This window comes from Malaclemys terrapin, chromosome 1, assembly GCF_027887155.1.
Source record: "Malaclemys terrapin pileata isolate rMalTer1 chromosome 1, rMalTer1.hap1, whole genome shotgun sequence".
Classification (NCBI taxonomy): Eukaryota; Metazoa; Chordata; order Testudines; family Emydidae; genus Malaclemys; species Malaclemys terrapin.
In genome coordinates this window covers 101393535-101410416 of record NC_071505.1, presented here as the reverse complement: position 1 = coordinate 101410416, position 16882 = coordinate 101393535, and the positions used below count along the sequence as shown (strand labels likewise).

General features: G+C 42.3%; 1 protein-coding gene across 6 annotated transcripts in view; it reads left to right on the top strand.

Moving 5' to 3' along the window:
- The window catches only part of MYBPC1 (myosin binding protein C1), a 112554-nt gene that overhangs the window by 21103 nt on the left and 74569 nt on the right, over positions 1-16882 (top strand). For all 6 annotated transcript variants that reach the window (XM_054033475.1, XM_054033450.1, XM_054033433.1 and 3 more), the window contains exons 2-3: positions 13761-13814; positions 15389-15430. In XM_054033475.1, coding sequence (XP_053889450.1) covers positions 13761-13814; positions 15389-15430 — 96 coding nt within the window. The remainder of the gene's footprint in view (positions 1-13760; positions 13815-15388; positions 15431-16882) is intronic.

Sequence of the window (16882 nt, the reverse complement as noted above, 5' to 3'; positions counted from 1 at the left end):
ATGCCTATGTGATAGTTATATTTGTCTGACCTATAGAGGCTATAAACACAAGCTGAATTCATTCTTTCAAGGTTGAGGCAGCTTGGCAGGACTGAATAATGGAAGAGTACATGGTCATTATCCTCTCCATTCTTCTCTAACATATGTAATTAAGTCACTTTAATATGTTGCTACATGCCAAACATCTCTTGCCTGGTTCCGTGCCAATGCAGCCACTGCCTTGGTTTCCCTTTTGAATAAAGGTGGCTTAGTGCTCTCACCAAATTGAGTTCATCTCCTTTTGGAGTAACAAGTCCCAAAACATGGCTCAATTCTTGGTTACCTGGTCCAGCAAGCCCCCACTTAATGGCAGTGAGAAATGAGTGTAAGGGACTTTCCTCCTCCTCCTCCTTCTACTTAGTATTGCAACTCTAGATCCCTGAAAGCAAGAAAATGCCTTTGTGCAAGTTCTGGTTCAATGTGCAAGGTCACTTCCTTCACCTATGGGGGTGGGGGGGAAACCTTTGTAAACAAAACCAATCTTTTAAAGACACCTTTAGTCTCCTTTTTAGGGGGTTTTGGCCAGGAGAGACTTACCCTGAAGTACTAATCTCTCTATGGAATCAGCAAGAGAAAAATTAATCATAGCAAGTCCTCTTTCCCCGCATGCCTTGTGGTGGCCAACAACTCCCAAGCATCATTTAAACAGCAAGTCTCAGGATACTTTGCTGCCAAGATCAGGGTAGTTCAGGACCAGAGGCCTGTTTTAAAGGGGCTAGTACACCTCATTACATTTACTGTACACTCCAATGGAGTCTCGTAAGGGATATGAAATATAAATTATAGGATAAACTTTGTATATGAGACTGTTGTGGGGGCTTTCTATGCCTGCCTTTGGGGTTGACATCAGTGGAAGCTGTACGTATGTATGTCAGACCTTTTGAAAATAAGGCCACTTATTTAGTACTTTTGTATGGACTTAGGAGCCAAATTGTAGGCATCCGTTGTTTAAAATCCTGGTCACCATATTTAAGCCTCTGGCTACAACAGTGCTTAAAGTGGTTGTAAATAATGCACTTCTGATCCCAGTGAAGGCAGGGCCTATAGTGGAATTGAAATTTTAAATTATGAATGCCTGGATTTAGCAAGGTTATTAAGCATATCCCTAATTTTAGCATGAGCAGTATCATAGGATTATTTCAATTTATCCGATGCATAGCAAGGGATTTAAAATCCCATTTTGACTGAAAAATTATGGCTAGCTGATTGAAAAATCATTGGTGATGACTCAAGTGGCAAAGCCTGCTGTTTTATAAGGCTGGGTGTGTGTGTATAATTATAAATCAGAAAATCAAAATGTCTTGGCTCTCAAACTGGATCCGTAATCCTCCTTATGACATGACTAAGACATGAAAGCATTTGTGGAGATATTATCTAAGTGACAGTTGGGCTTTCACTGTATTTGCTAATTACACTTCTTGACATACTATCCTTTCTGAGTAGCAAGGCAATGCTAGGTTAGTTTCATTTCTTTCTGTATAGTTATGTACTATCAGCTTTCTTAGATATTTCATTTTAGAGAGAAGTTTGGTGAGGTAATATCTTTTATTGGACCAACTTCTCTTGGTGTTTCACATCTAACTGATAAATTAGGCTCTTCATGGAGCACAAAATTAACAAATGAAACACATCAACCATGTACAGTACTACTACAGATGCGTAAGAATTGCTTTGCTGAAATAGCTTCAGAAAAGGGGATTCAATTCTCAGTTTCAATGCATTAGTTTTGCCCCATATACTCCAGCAAGGCAAAATTCATTTTAGCTGCCCTAGCTGGAGACAGATTGTCAAATCTATTGCAGCCATCGTACAACTCCATTGCAACTTATTGGCATTATATTAAGTAGTTACAAGACAGACCTTTCAATTATTTTATTTACTATTAGGTATTTTTCCACTAAAGTCTTTGTATAACCATCCAGCTGGAATTAGCTTTCTTCACTCCTGCTCAACTGAAGTTTCATCAGTCTTCTGTGCTCTGCAGCCCAGGAGGTTCATGATGATTCAATGGAAAATTTCTTCTCTCCAGTAGCTGTGGAATGCCTCATTGGGCATTTTGGCACCAACACTTTCCTCACAGTAAAGTCTCTGACAACATCTGCCCAGAGGGATGTATAAAGCAATTGGGCTCTTAAGAATGGCATTTGGGAACTCCAGTGAGCATAGAGAAAAGAACACAACAGTAGCTGTTGGTTGGATTTGTTGGGCTCTTTCCTGGCTAACAAGTCCGTTTCTGAGATCTGCCAGGAAAAAGGAGAAGTGGAAACTACTGAGTCCTTCTGTTAATGTTTTTTTCCTGGCTGGCCTCAGGAATGATGCTGTCAGTCAAGTATGATCATTAAAGGGAGCTCACATGGAGTCACAGATCCAGTTAGATGCCGATTGCAGGCCACCCACCAGACTGCTGTAAGGAGAATCCAAGCCTTTAGGTCCCTGGCCCCGCAGAGTGTTTTAAGCTTCTATAGCCTGAACGGAATTAATCACTGCCCCAACCTGAGATCTGCCAGGAAAAAGGAGAAGTGGAAACTACTGAGTCCTTCTGTTAATGTTTTTTTCCTGGCTGGCCTCAGGAATGATGCTGTCAGTCAAGTATGATCATTAAAGGGAGCTCACATGGAGTCACAGATCCAGTTAGATGCCGATTGCAGGCCACCCACCAGACTGCTGTAAGGAGAATCCAAGCCTTTAGGTCCCTGGCCCCGCAGAGTGTTTTAAGCTTCTATAGCCTGAACGGAATTAATCACTGCCCCAACCTTGGGGTCTCTAGGCCCATGCAGGAGACACAGACATTTGGTTAACACCCCATCCTGACAACTGGAACCCTCTGTCCAGTTGCCTAGCACTCCTGAGAGCAATGCTGACCCTTCAGACTCCTCTGTACATAAACATGACTTCTCCCAAAATCCCACCGAAAGACACTGAGCCTTCTGGTTAATGGTTGAACTTTCTCAGGAGGCATGTGGTAATTGTAAGGCAGATACTACACAGAGACACTTTGCATAGAAGTCTAACACATTTGCTCATTTACTTAATCATATAAAGCACAAGAGAGTACAGAAGATATAAAGCATAACAAACATCCTAACCGCAATTCCCTTTACCAGCTCACCCTTCCGATGGGAGTCCTTGGAGGGCCCTCTGGGCTCAGGTAGGGAGGCAGGGCTCCCTGTCTCACGCAGGCCCCTCCCTGCTGGGATGCTTCTTTCTCCTTTTGATCTGGAGACAAAATGGGCAAAGACCCCAGATAGATCAGCTCCTCCCTTTTTGTAACTTTTCACCCCCTTTGTCAGTTGACATCCCGCTTGGCTTCCCCTAGGTGACCAGAAACCTCTGCCACGTGACTTCGTTGCCAAGGCGACCTCTCCCCTGCTAAATCAGTTCTCCTGCCTGGGAGCCAACTTGTTATTTAGAGCTCTTACCTTTTAATGGAAGAGCACTTATCATCAACAACTCATTTTTGTTATTCTTTTGCCACCAGTCTTTGGAATTTTAGCCCAACGTGGAAACAAAACAATAATAGAGACTCTATGGCCACACATTCAAAATGAAGCTTGCAGCTTTATAAAAATATATACAGAGAGGCATTCATGCTACAGCAGTTTTCATAGTAACATTTCATAACAACTTCATAATATCATTGGAATTGATACAGATAGGTTCCCAAGTTGTCACACATCGCCAAAATATTTTCTTAAAATCACACCTTCTTTGCCTCCGCTTATGCCTGGAGCTTCCTTTCTCCCTTTTCCTTCCTCTTTATATTTAATCCCTCCTCCAAGCTCACTTCTTCTGAGAACAGTTCTGTGAACTTCTCTCAGCAACAACCTGTGATGCCTTGAATAAGTATTTAAGAAAAAAAAAAAACCCAAAACACTGACTGAATAGAGATTCAGGCATTAACCAGTGTCTCTTGTATATTTGAATGTAGGAGATTTTGTTTGGACTGACAATGTCTTATTTATAATGTAAGCTTCTTGAGGCAGGGACCATGTCTGCTTCTGGGATCTGCACAGCATCAGGCAGACTGCTGGGATTCAAGAAACCATTAATACTAATCAAAACTGTTTCCCATATGAATATAGGCCATTGGCCCATTAGGCTTGAGTGACAGTTATACAGGAGACAAGAGCTGTACTTCAGACTAGAGCCTTCTTTAAGGGGTGGGGGGAAATTTTTGCCAGAAGCTGGGAATGGGAGACAGGGGATGGAGCACTTGATGATTACCTGTTCTGTTCATTCCCTCTGGGGCACCTGGCATTGGTCACTGTCAGAAGACAGGATTCTGGGCTAGATGGACCTTTAATCTGATCCAGTATGGCCGTTCTTATGTAAAATTCAACCATAGTGAGACAATGCATATAAAGTTCCTTTGGTGTATTTTGCAACTTATTTTTCGGTGTGATGGCCTTCTACATCAGGCCTTTTCTGATGACACAGTAACATTTCTGCAGTAACAAGGACCTGAGATATACCAGGGTTTGTACTGAAAGAGACCTTGGTTAAAAAAATTATTTGCTAATAATTAGTAACAGCACAAATATGAAGTATTTTACATTAACATTCAAGAAGTGAAACAATGGGAGTAAAACCAGTTAACCAATACAGTCTAATATAAGGTGCACCTAATAGGTAGAGCCATTCAGAACTTTCTAAACAAAATCCAAATCTCAAACCCCAGAGCTCATTGAAAGATGAGGCTTTCAGCTGAGCCTGGACTGAGTTTAGAAAGATTAGCCTAGACATACAAATTGTGGTCCATAGCTTATCAGTATTTGGTTCTTGGTAAAGACCCATGGAGAGCTGACTGGTCACATAGAGCTGGCACTCTTCCTTGCTTCCAGTTGCTAAATCATATTTTAAACTGTTAAACATACATTACATAATTTCCTAATGGTACTTTTCTGGGTAAGGTCCGGAATTGCTGTGATTGTAATTGTCACCGAGATGTTATTTGATTGTCAATGGTAGGGGAGAGAATCTGCATGAATGGGAAGGGAGATGTTCCAGGAGATAATTGCTCTATTAAGATGTGATCCACATTATGAAAATATTTGAGAAACCCTGACCCAGGCAATTTTACAGCTTTAGGTAAAAAACATCTGACACTATGTAGCTTCATGTGGTTTTGAACCCAAATGCAGTAAAATTTGGAAGCTTTGCTTTCAGCTTAAGGATATTTTTAAAGCCAAAACTCAAAGCAGAGCCAAGTAGTGAGAACCAAGTCCAGATAAAAAGGTTGATATGAACCCATATAAAGCATCATGGTAATCATACTGCCTATTTACTGACATCTAATGGAGTTTCACCTTTATCTTAAATGGTAGAGTTCTGTGACTTGGGAGCTTACGGTCCTGGACTCTGTCCCTATAACTAGTAGCCATAATATCTGCATGTATTCATTACACTGATTCACTGTAGTGTGTAGCATAATATCTGACTTCAAACCACTTCTGTGATTGAAATCTGAATCATCCCAAATCTTCTGTGTACTAAAAGTATTTTTCTCTTTTAAACATTAAATGAATTTATTAAGAATGGTAAGTATGAATCTAGTTATATTTATGCCTAAGGGCAGGGGAGTAGTCTTACTAGCATTCCTATGCGTCAGAAACTGAAACTTTATTTCCTGGATACCACCTGGGTCATGGTTCCAAAGGTTAATAGGTTAACACCCTGTCACATGACAGGGGTCAGTATCCATTGACTTCAGTGTCTACTATTACAGTGAGAAGAATTCAGCCTTTTAAATTTACTCTTGTTAAAAAGATTCAAACTAGAATTTGATACAATAGGTACAATAAGTATTTTTGCTTTTTGATCCAGTGTACAATCCTAATACCATTATAGTTTGGAAACAAGTTATCTTATTCTGCTTTAATAATAAGGTCTTTAAAGGTTTTATACTGACAAGGGAACAAATAAAAAGTACCCCAAATCTGAAGTTCTTTCATCATAATATTTTCAGGTTGGACAATATCTGATCCCAAAAATAGGTCTTAATTGAGTTAGAAAATTTGATGCTATGTCATAAATATGGTAAGGGCACAATTTATTCTATAGATTCAATATTAAATAACATGGAGAAAATGTAGAAATGATCTTTCAGTTCTTAACCAGAAAGAGTTATGGTGGGTGATACACAATGGAAAAAAAAACAGGATAGCATCACCTGTGTGCTCAACATGAGGTATTTTATAGGTAGGCTTAGAAAGATTAGATTTGTATTTTTACACACACAAACGAACAAAAAATATTTCCATTGATAATAGAAATTTACAGACACTCAAAGTAAAAAAAAAAAAAAGATGCCTGGGAGTTTATTAGCATTTGATTTAAGGATATTTATTTTGTATATTTTGTATGTGATGTTGACAATTTGTCTTTTAATAGTTATAAAGCTTTAACTTTTTGAATCTCAGCATCTACTTTCATTAAATAATTATCGTCTGACCTCTGCTGTTGTCTGACCCCCTCTTAATTTCCCACAACTGTGAAACTTTAAATCGATTAAAAAAAATTAAAAAATGCTTTAAAATGAACATCTATATTATCTGTCAAAATTATTTTTTTAAATGTCAAATTCTATCAAGCCTATTTACCAGTCTTACATTACATCCAATAGTGTAAAAAAGTGGGCACGTGGCACAGAAAGGTGTTGGAAAATAGGTGTGTTTCAGCATATGTGACAGGGATACTTGAAGATAAAATTATTTTAGGCAATGCAGGAAAGGAATAAGAGCAAATTTCTCCCCTAAAATCCAGATGGTGGATCTTTATTCTGATATTTTGTGCTTTCTACTTGCACAGAACTTCCACAAACACTAATGGAAAATCTGATCATGTTGGGAGAATGGCATATCAGAATCAAGATCCACTACATGGCTCTGAGAGAAGAATTTCACCCTAAAACAATAACACTTTGGGTATGTTTACACTATGAAATTAGGTCAATTTTATAGAAGTCGATTTTTAGAAATCGATTTTATACAGTCGATTGTGTATGTCCCCACTAAGCGCATTAAGTCGGTGGAGTGTGTCCTCACTACCGTGGCTAGCATCGACTCATGGAGCGGTGGACTGTGGGAAGCTATCCCACAGTTCCCGCAGTCTCTGCTGCCCATTGGAATTCTGGGTTAAGCTCCCAATGCCTGATGGGGCAAAAACATTGTTGCGGGTGGTTTTGGGTACATGTCATCAGGCTCCCCTCCCTACCTCTCTCCCTCTGTGAAAGCAACTGCAGACAATCATTTTGCGTCTTTTTTCCTGGATTACCCATGCAGACACCATAGCACGGCAAACATGGAGCCCACTCAGCTCACCGCTGCTGTTGCGAGCATTGTAAACACCTCGCGCATTATAGTGCAGTATGTGCAGAACCTGGCTAAGAGATGGCAGCACGAGGACGATTGTGAGGAGGACATGGACACAGAGGTTCCTGAAAGCATGGGTTGTGGCAATTGGGACATCATGGCGGCAGTGGGGCTGGTTGATATAGTGGAACGCTGATTCTGGGCCCGGCAAACAAGCACAGACTGGTGGGACCGCATAGTGTTGCAGGTATGGGATGATTCCCAGTGGCTGCAAAACTTTTGCATGCATAAGGCCACTTTCCTGGAACTCTGTGAGTTGCTTTCCCCTGCCCTGAAGTGCCAGAATACCAAGATGAGAGCTGCCCTGACAATTGAGAAGTGAGTGGCGATAGCCCTGTGGAAGCTACCAGTCAGTCAGAAATCAATTTGGAGTGGGCAAATCTACTGTGGGGACTGCTGTGATTCAAATAGCCAATGCAATCACTGACGTTCTGCTATCAAGGGTAGTGACTCTGGGAAATATGCAGGTCATAGTGGATGGCTTTGCTGCAATGGGGTTCCCTAACTGTGGTGGGGCGATAGACAGAACGCATATCCCTATCTTGGCACCGGACCACCTTGCCAACCAGTACATAAACCACAAGGGGTAGTTCTCAATGGTGCTGCAAGCACTGGTGGATCACCACGGACATTTCACCGACATCAATGTGGGATGGCCGGGAAAGGTGCATGACGCTCTCATCTTTAGGAACTCTGGGCTGTTTGAGCAGCTGCAAGAAGGGACTTACTTCCCAGACCAGAAAATTACTGTTGGGGATGTTGAAATCCCAATAGTTATCCTTGGAGACCCAGCCTACCCCTTGCTCCCATGGCTCATGAAGCCATACACAGGCAGCCTGGACAGTAGTAAGGAGCAGTTCAACTATAGGCTGAACAAGTGCAGAATGGTGGTAGAATGTCCTTTGGACGTTTAAAAGCTTGCTGGCATTGTTTGATGACTAGGTTAGACCTCAGCACAACCAATATTCCCATTGTTATTACTGCTTGCTGTGTGCTCCATAATATCTGTGAAACTAAGGGGGAGACGTTTATGGCAAGGGAGGTTGAGGCAAATTGCCTGGCTGCCAATTTTGAACAGCCAGACACCAGGGTGATTAGAAGAGCACAGGTAGACGCGTGGTGCATCAGCGAGGCTATGAAAACCAGTTTCATGACTGGCCAGGCTATGGTGTGACAGCTGTATGTGTTTCTCCTTGATGCAAACCCACCCTCTTTGTTGATTTTAATTCCCTGTAAGCCAACCTCCCCCCTTCGATCACAGCTGGCAAAGGAGATAAAGTCACAATTGTTTTGAAACCATGCATTTTTTCATTATTAATTTATAAAAAAGGGAGACAACTGATAAGGTAGCCCGGGTGGGGTAGGGTGGGGTGTGGGAGGATGGGAGGAGGGAAGGACAAGGCCACATTGCTTATTGTAGCCACACTACAAATCAAAACTGTTTGAATGATAGCCTTCTGTTGCTTGGGCCATCCTCTGGAGTGGAGTGGCTGGGTGCCCAGAGCCTCCCCCTTCCCCCCCCCCATTCTTGGGTGTCTGGGTGAGGAGGATATGGAACTTGGGGAGGAGGGCAGGTGGTTGTACAGTGGATGCAATGGTGGTCTGTGCTCTTGTTGGCTTTCCTGAAACTCCACCAGACACCTGAGCATGTCCGTTTGCTTCCCCATTAGCCTCAGCAGCATTGCATCCAGACTCTTCTCATCGCGCTCACTTAATGCTTTCCTGAACTCTGCCACTGAATGCCTCCATGCATTCAGCTGTGCCCTATCAGTGCAGGAGGACTGCATGGGCTCGGAAAACATGTCATCGCGAGTGCGTTTTTTTCGCCTTCTAATCTGCGATAACCTCAGGGATGGAGATGATAGGGGGAGCATAGAAACAAGTGCACCTACTGGGGGATAAAAAGGTAGAGTAAAATTTAAGATGATACATTTCTGAGAACAAAAGGGAGACTCTTTCACAGCGAATCAAGCAATTCATAGCAGACAGCACATGTGCTTTAGGTACAAGGTCGCATTTTGCCTTTTATATTGAGTGCCTGCCGGTACACATCACACATGGCTGGGCAACAGAATTCGGTTTCCAGGCAGCCATGGTAAGCCAAAGGGTACGTGGGTTTGGTGTCTAATGCCTTTATAACATGTGGAAATGTTTTCAAACTGCAGCGTCCTCCTTTCCCATAGCAAGCAATGCCGGTTGGGTTTGCCATTTAAAAGGAGGGGCTTCGGTTTTCAGGTGGATGTGCAGCACACATCTCCCCCCACCCCTCCATGTGGCTATTTGGGATGATCCCTTCCCCCTCCCTCCGCCACGTGGCTATTCTCAGGGATGATCCCTTTTAGCCAAGCGCAAACAGCTCAGCATGAACGGGGACTTTTTACTGTTCCCTTACAAAAATTCCCTTATTTCAACCAGGTGACCATGAATGATATCACTCTCCTGAGGCTAACACAGAAAGATATAGACCGAATGTTGCTTGAATGCAATCAAAACCCAGGACCATTCGCTGCCATGCTTTGTGCTGCAATGATTCCAGACTATTTGCTACTGGCTTGGCGTGGTAAAGCGTCCTACTGAGGAGGATGAAATAAGGCAGCCCTCCCCAGAAACCTTCTGCAAAGGCTTTCAAAGTACCTCCAGGAGAGCTTCATGGAGATGTCCCTGGAGGATTCCCACTCCATCCCCAGACACATTAACAGACTTTTCCAGTAGCTGTACTGGCCGTGAATGCATCCCAAGTCTTCAGGGCAAATCAAACATTAAACACTATTGCTTTTAAACCCTGTACTGTAGTTACAAATGTGCACTCACCAGAGGTGCCTTCTCCAGCTTCAGGGTCGGGGATTCCGCCTTGGGAGGGTATTAGCTCCAGGGTGATGAAATGGTCCTGGCTGCCGGGGAGAACAGATTCACCACTTGCCTGCTGCGCATTCTCCTCCTCCTCATCCACAAAATCCTCCTCTGTGTTGCGTGAGACTCCCCCCTTGCAGGTGTCCACAGACAGTTGTGGGGTAGTGGTAGGGTCCCCCCTAGAATGCCATGCAGCTGATCATAGAAGCGGCATGTATGGGGCTCTGACCCAGAGTGACCATTTGCCTCCTTTGTCTTTTGGTAAGCTTGCCTGAGCTCCTTGACTTTCACACGGCACTGCTGTGTGTCCCTGTTGTAGCCTCTGTCCATCATGCCCTGTGCAATTTTGGCATATATATTAGGATTTCTTCTTTTTGATCTGAGTTCTGCCTGCACAGATTCTTCTCCCCATACAGCAATCAGATCCAGTGTCTCCCTTTCGGTCCATGCTGGAGCTCATTTGCGATTCCGGGGGGACTGCATGGTCACCTGTGCTGCTGAGTTCGCCACGCTGACCAAACAGGAAATGAAATTCAAAAGTTCCTGGGGCTTTTCCTGTGTACCTGGCTAGTGCATCGGAGTTGAAAGTGCTGTCCACAGAGGTCACATTGGAGCACTCTGGGATAGCTCCCAGAGGCCAATAACATCGATTTGCGTCCACTACCCCAAATTCAACCCAGCAATGTTGATTTTAGCACTACTCCCCTCACCAGGGAGGAGTACAGAAGTTGATTTTAAGAGCCCTTTAGGTCAAGGGAATGGGGTTGCTTGTGTAGACACATTCATTATAAAATCGACCTAATGCGGCTAAATTCGACCTAATCCTGTAGTGTAGACCAGGGCTAACAGTGGTACTAGTGCTGCCCGGAGTGCTCATCCACTACGTCAGTTTAAAATGCTTCAGATATTTATGTATTACTAGCTAGCATATTGATTGCAGCTCACTATCAAAGCTCATACTCCATATTCCTCCAGTTGAAGGAAATTTTGCTGGAACATGGGATATCTTTGCTATATTAAAAAAGGGGGGAAAGCACCTGACAAAAGCATCATGATAATGATGGTGGTTTAGGCCCTGATTCAAGAAAGCATCCATATTCAGGACCAGGTGTGCTTAAGTTCCATTGACTTGAAGAACTCACACCAAACCTCAGAATGAATTTTTACTTCAATGGGACATCTAGGGGGCATGCTTAACTGCTGTTCTGAAATGGCTTGCTTTCCTGAATAAGGCCCTTCTATTGCAGTACTGCCCGAATTCCTCAGTCAGGGTCCCACTGGACAAGGCGTTATACAAACACACAAGTAGATATGGTCCCTGTCCCAAAGCACTTAAATTCTATTTTGAAAAAAAATATGGGTTATAAATATTAGTATAGCATGTGGTAGCCATTTATTTACTGAGTTATGCAGATAGGAAGTCGAACCACAAAAACTAGTGTAATTTGATCCAGAATTAAAAGAAGTAGTAGGTCAAATCTATATATTTAAGGCTAGTAAAGAACAGAATTATCAGACACATGGATGAACATGATTTGTTTCGGAAGAGTCAACATAGTTTTTGTAAAGGGAAATCATGCCTCACCAATCTACTAGAATTCTTTGAGAAGATCAACAAGCATGTGGACAAGGGTGATACAGTGGATATAGTGTATCTGGACTTTCAGAAAGCCTCAAAGAGGTCCCTCACCAAAGGCTCGTAAGCAAGGTAAGCTGTCATGGGATAAGAGAGAAAGTCCTCCCATGGATCAGTAACTGGTTAAAAGACAGGAAACAAAGGGTAGGAATAAATGGTCAGTTTTCAGAATTAAGAGAGATAAATAGTGGTGTCCCCCAGGGATATGTAGTGGGACCAAGGCCATTTGACATATTCATAAATGATCTGGAAAAAGGGGTAAACGGTGAGGTGGCAGATGATACAAAATTACTCAAGATAGTTAAGTCCAAAGCAGACTGTGAAGAGTTACAAAGGGATCTCACTAAACTAGATGACTGGGCAACAAAATGGCAGATGAAATTCAATGCTGATAAATGCAAAGGAGTGCACATTGGAAAGTATAATCCCAGCCATATATACAAAATGATGGGATCTAAATTAGCTGTTACCACTCAAGAAAGAGATCTTGAAGTCATTGTTGATAGTTCTCTGAAAATATCCGCTTTATGTGCAGAGACAGTCAAAAAAGCTAACAGAATGTTAGGTACCATTAGGAAAGGGATAGTTAATCAGTAAGGCTATGATTTAGTCATGAGTATTTTTTGTAAAAGTCACAGACAGGTCACAGGCAATAACCAAAAAGTCACGGCCACTGACATGTCTGTGACTTTTACTAAAAATAAATACCCCTAATTAAAGCTTAGGTGCTGGGGAGGGGGAAGCCCGGGGCTCCACCGCCTCCACTCCTGGCGGGGGCAGCCTGGGGTGCTGCTGCTGCTCCCAGACCGCTGCTGACCCCAAGGCCACCCCATCTGCTCGGGGAGCCCTAGGGTCAGCCACACCAGCTGCTGAAGCTGCAGAAGTCACAGAGGTCCCAGAAAGTCACAGAATCCATGACGTCCGTGACCTCCATGAAAGACTTGCAGCCTTAATAATAAGACAGAAAGTTTCATAATGCCACTATGGTATGCCCACACTCAGGGCCGTCCCTAGCTATGTTGGGGCCTATGCAGCCCCTCCCCCCCTGTGGGAGGTGGGGGGGCAGGCCTCTGTGGGGGTGGGAGGGGAGTTGGCCCCAGGCCTCCGTGGGGGGGGACTGGTTTGGGGCGCAGGAGGGAACCGCTCCCCAGCACTCACCGGTGGCGTGGCTGGGGCCAGGTCGCTGCACTTTCCGCTGCTGGTGAGTGCAGGGACCCAACCCCTGCTGCAGCTCTCAGGGGAGTGGGGGTGGGGCTGGGGCGGACAGGGGTGGGGCTGGGGCAGAGCAGGGGCCATGGGGAAGAGGTGGGGCAGGGGCTGGAGCAGATTGCAGCGGTGCAGGGCACCAGGAAGTCTGGTGCCCCAAATTTCCTGGTGCCCTACGCAGATGCGTACTTTGCATATGGGTAGGGACGGCCCTGCCCACACCTTGATTACTGGGTGCAGTTCTGGTCACCACATCTCAAAAAAGATATATTGGAATTGGAAAGGTACAGAGAAGGGCAACAAAAATGATTAGGGGTATGGAACAGCTTCCGTATAGAACTGCTAACGAGATTCTGTGTAGTACCAAATGGGCCCTGTTATAATTTCTGTCCTTTTTTGTACAAAATAAAAACCATTTAAATATAAATCTCTAGAATAACTGGTGTCATTATGAAGACACAATACAGAGAAATTATGAATGACATAGGGAATAGGAAAGATGTTTTGCTGTATGTATCAAAATAGAAGCTGATTTTTGAGGTTTGGTTTGAAGCCTTAAACTAACCCTGAATGTTTCTGGTTTCAACAATTATACAATTAAATGTATGAAAAATATGTTTTTTACTTCAAATTCAGCTTTTTCCTTTCTTTATTTTCAGAGAATGAAACTGAAGCAGAAATTTTGCCACCTGCAGAAACCACGCCACCTGCAGGTTAGTAAAGGAATTTCCTTAGTTATCTGATTTGGTCTGTAGCATAAACAGAATTGCGTGAGTCTGGACTGTGCTACAATACTGTGGTGTCTATTTTTATTGTCTGCCTTTAAATAAACAGCTGCTGAACAATAGGAAGTGAGCTTGATTTAGTAAGGTGTTGTCTTCACTTACCATTCAGATAGGGTTGCCTAAGAATTGCTAATTTCTCAAGCTTGATGTTGTTTAGAAGAGAGCTGGTAAATATGAGACTGAAAATATCTTTCTGGACACAGTCATTGTAAAGGGATGATAAAATTTGGGGACTTGATTATGTTACCCACATTCATGTTGTTTCTAAACAAAAAGTCCCATTCATTTCCCTTTGAATGTACTACTCAGTGTGGATAAGAGTGTCAGAATCAAACCCTTACTGAATAAGGCTTCAGATAAATATGAAGCTTTGAACATAGCTAGCCCCTTTTCTCTTGTGAGAACATGAACCGTAGAAGACCAAGCACTTATGGTTTGATCTGCATGCTCACCTGAACTACATTAACACTCGTAAAGTGGTATAACTATATACCCCATGTATTTGTTTGGTTTATTATTGGATCAATTCTAGTTTCTGTCCCATCTTGGACTGCACATCAGCTAGTTAACTCTCATCCAACCACCATACTCCGTTGGGCACTATGTAAGTCATTCAACCACAGTGAGGAGGTCAGATTTGATGGGAAATAGAGTTGAGTGTCCTCTGTGTACTGAAGACACTACAATCCATACATCCTTGCAACACCTCCAAATGGCCCCATAAACAAATTGAACAAGATAGTTAACAAAATAGAATCCAGCAAAACCCTGGAATAGAGAACCCTTTTGGCAATTAAGAATTTACAAAAACTAACCTCTGGGTTGTCTCAGGGAGAAAAGATGAGTCACTCAGGAGTGACCCTATCTATTCCTGCTATGATCTACAATAGCACCTCATTGCCAACAGTAATGAAAGCAGATAGCCTAAAAGAATCAGTATGGCTATTTGATCTTAAACCCTCCCCAGAAAGAGATGTCAGACCATGTCTCCAGCTCTATCTGTCTGTACTGTACACCAACCTAAAAACAAATTGACTGGGGCCCAGGAGTTCTGAGGCATTTAGGTACTATCAGAATATGACAGTTTCGAATGCCTGATCCAAAGCCCATTGACATCAATTGGAGTCTTTCAATTGGCTACAATGGGCTTCAGAACAGTTCCCAAGAGAACAAGGGTCTAACAATTGCTGCTTTCAAAGAAGGTGTCACTTTGCTTCCTGTGAGGGAGGCCGCAACAATCCTCTTCAATAGTACATAGTCCGATAACATATCAAACACAAAATGCATGTATATTATTCTAATATGTAACATTTGGTGTGGTGAATTATAGCTACACATTATATAATTACCAATAACCCTAAGAAATAGCCTTTTTTGCGGGGGTGGAGTGGGGTTTACACATTTACATGACCTAAAGCTTTGCTGTATTCTTTATAATGCTGTATAAGTTTTTCTTTTTACTTTAAGAGTCTCTCAAAAATGTACTTGTACTTCCTACACAGAACAAAAGAAACCAAAAGAGGATGGAACTGAACAGACTAAAGGTGAGTGGACAGTCATATACCAAAAGCTGGAAGCAGGCAGAGCATCCATAAATGCTGTAATGATGCTAGATTGTTTGAGCTTTTTTCAGAATTTTGGTGCATTACATTACAGTAGTGTGGTTTGAAGATTCCGGGATTTTTTTTCTGGATCACTCATTGAGCACAAGGAAATTATGCTGTTTATGTGTTTCCTTCAAAAGTTCCGTAAACAAGTATGAAACTCACTAGCCTTTGTTGAGCTAGCTACACTGCGTAGTAACCATGATTAGTTAGATAAAATGGTCCATCTTCCTGGATCAGATTTCAAATGATTTGCATGAGTAGAAAGCCATCTTCAAATGAGCATGAATGGTGACACTGACAGAATTCAACAAAATTGAGATCAGTGCATACCAGTAGCTCTTGCATGAGGTGGGCAATCTCATTTTATCATCCAAGGCTGTTTCTATTCTACCTTAGAACCTTGGTATTTCATGCTGTATATTTTCATCAGACGTCTGGTCAACTAAGTCATCTAACTTCCACATGTTCTTCTGTAAAGGAATCGTCTCACTTCATTAATTTTTCTTCATTTAGGGCCCAATGGTAAACCCCAATACATGTTCTGTGTTACTGCCTTACCTGAAAAATCATCTGCTGTGAACACACACAAACATACACATAATTATACATGGATCCAACAAACAGCTAGGTTTTCAAGATACATAGCTATTCCTGCTGCTTAGCTGAAATTAGAATCTGGCCCTCAATTGGCAATTCTTCCATTTAGGAACACACATTTGGTGGGAGTGGGTCAAATTCTATCCTTTTGTATGAAAAGAAAGATCAAATATGGCACATACTGTGCATTATTCTGTATTCTCTACTTGAGTAGAATTAGAACAGCTCATCAGTTCACTTTGAAATAGACAGTATAGTTTATTGAGTCAAGTATGAGGTTTCTGATGCTGATAAAAAAAAATCTCAATCAGACTAAGATCTGTTTATAGTTGACCCAACATTTTTTCATTATTTGGAACAGGCCTTGAATATCTACTCCGACTTTGATCTCACCTAGCTGGGAGCTTATAGATTTGCCTTTTAAAAAGACTAGATGTGATGTGGCATCTAGTCTTTTTAAAAGGCACATTAATTTACAGATTAATTTGAAAAAGATGTGGTGCAGTGCATGGCCATTTGTGTCAAGAAAATCTGAATGCCAATGTTGAGAATGAATGAACCAAATATCACTGGCAGAATAAACATGCTGAACTTAGCGTCAGTGCATGCTGCTAACTGTCTTCCAATAATGCTTGTATTTTGTCACAAAAATATTTTGGGAAGGACTTAAATCTGTCATTCTTGGCAACAGTTTTATTCAGGAGCATTTTGCACTCCAAATAGGTAGAAACAGAAATGAAGATTTTTGCCTTATAGTAGTTTAGCAGTTGTTGGTTATGACTGCTTGAATTT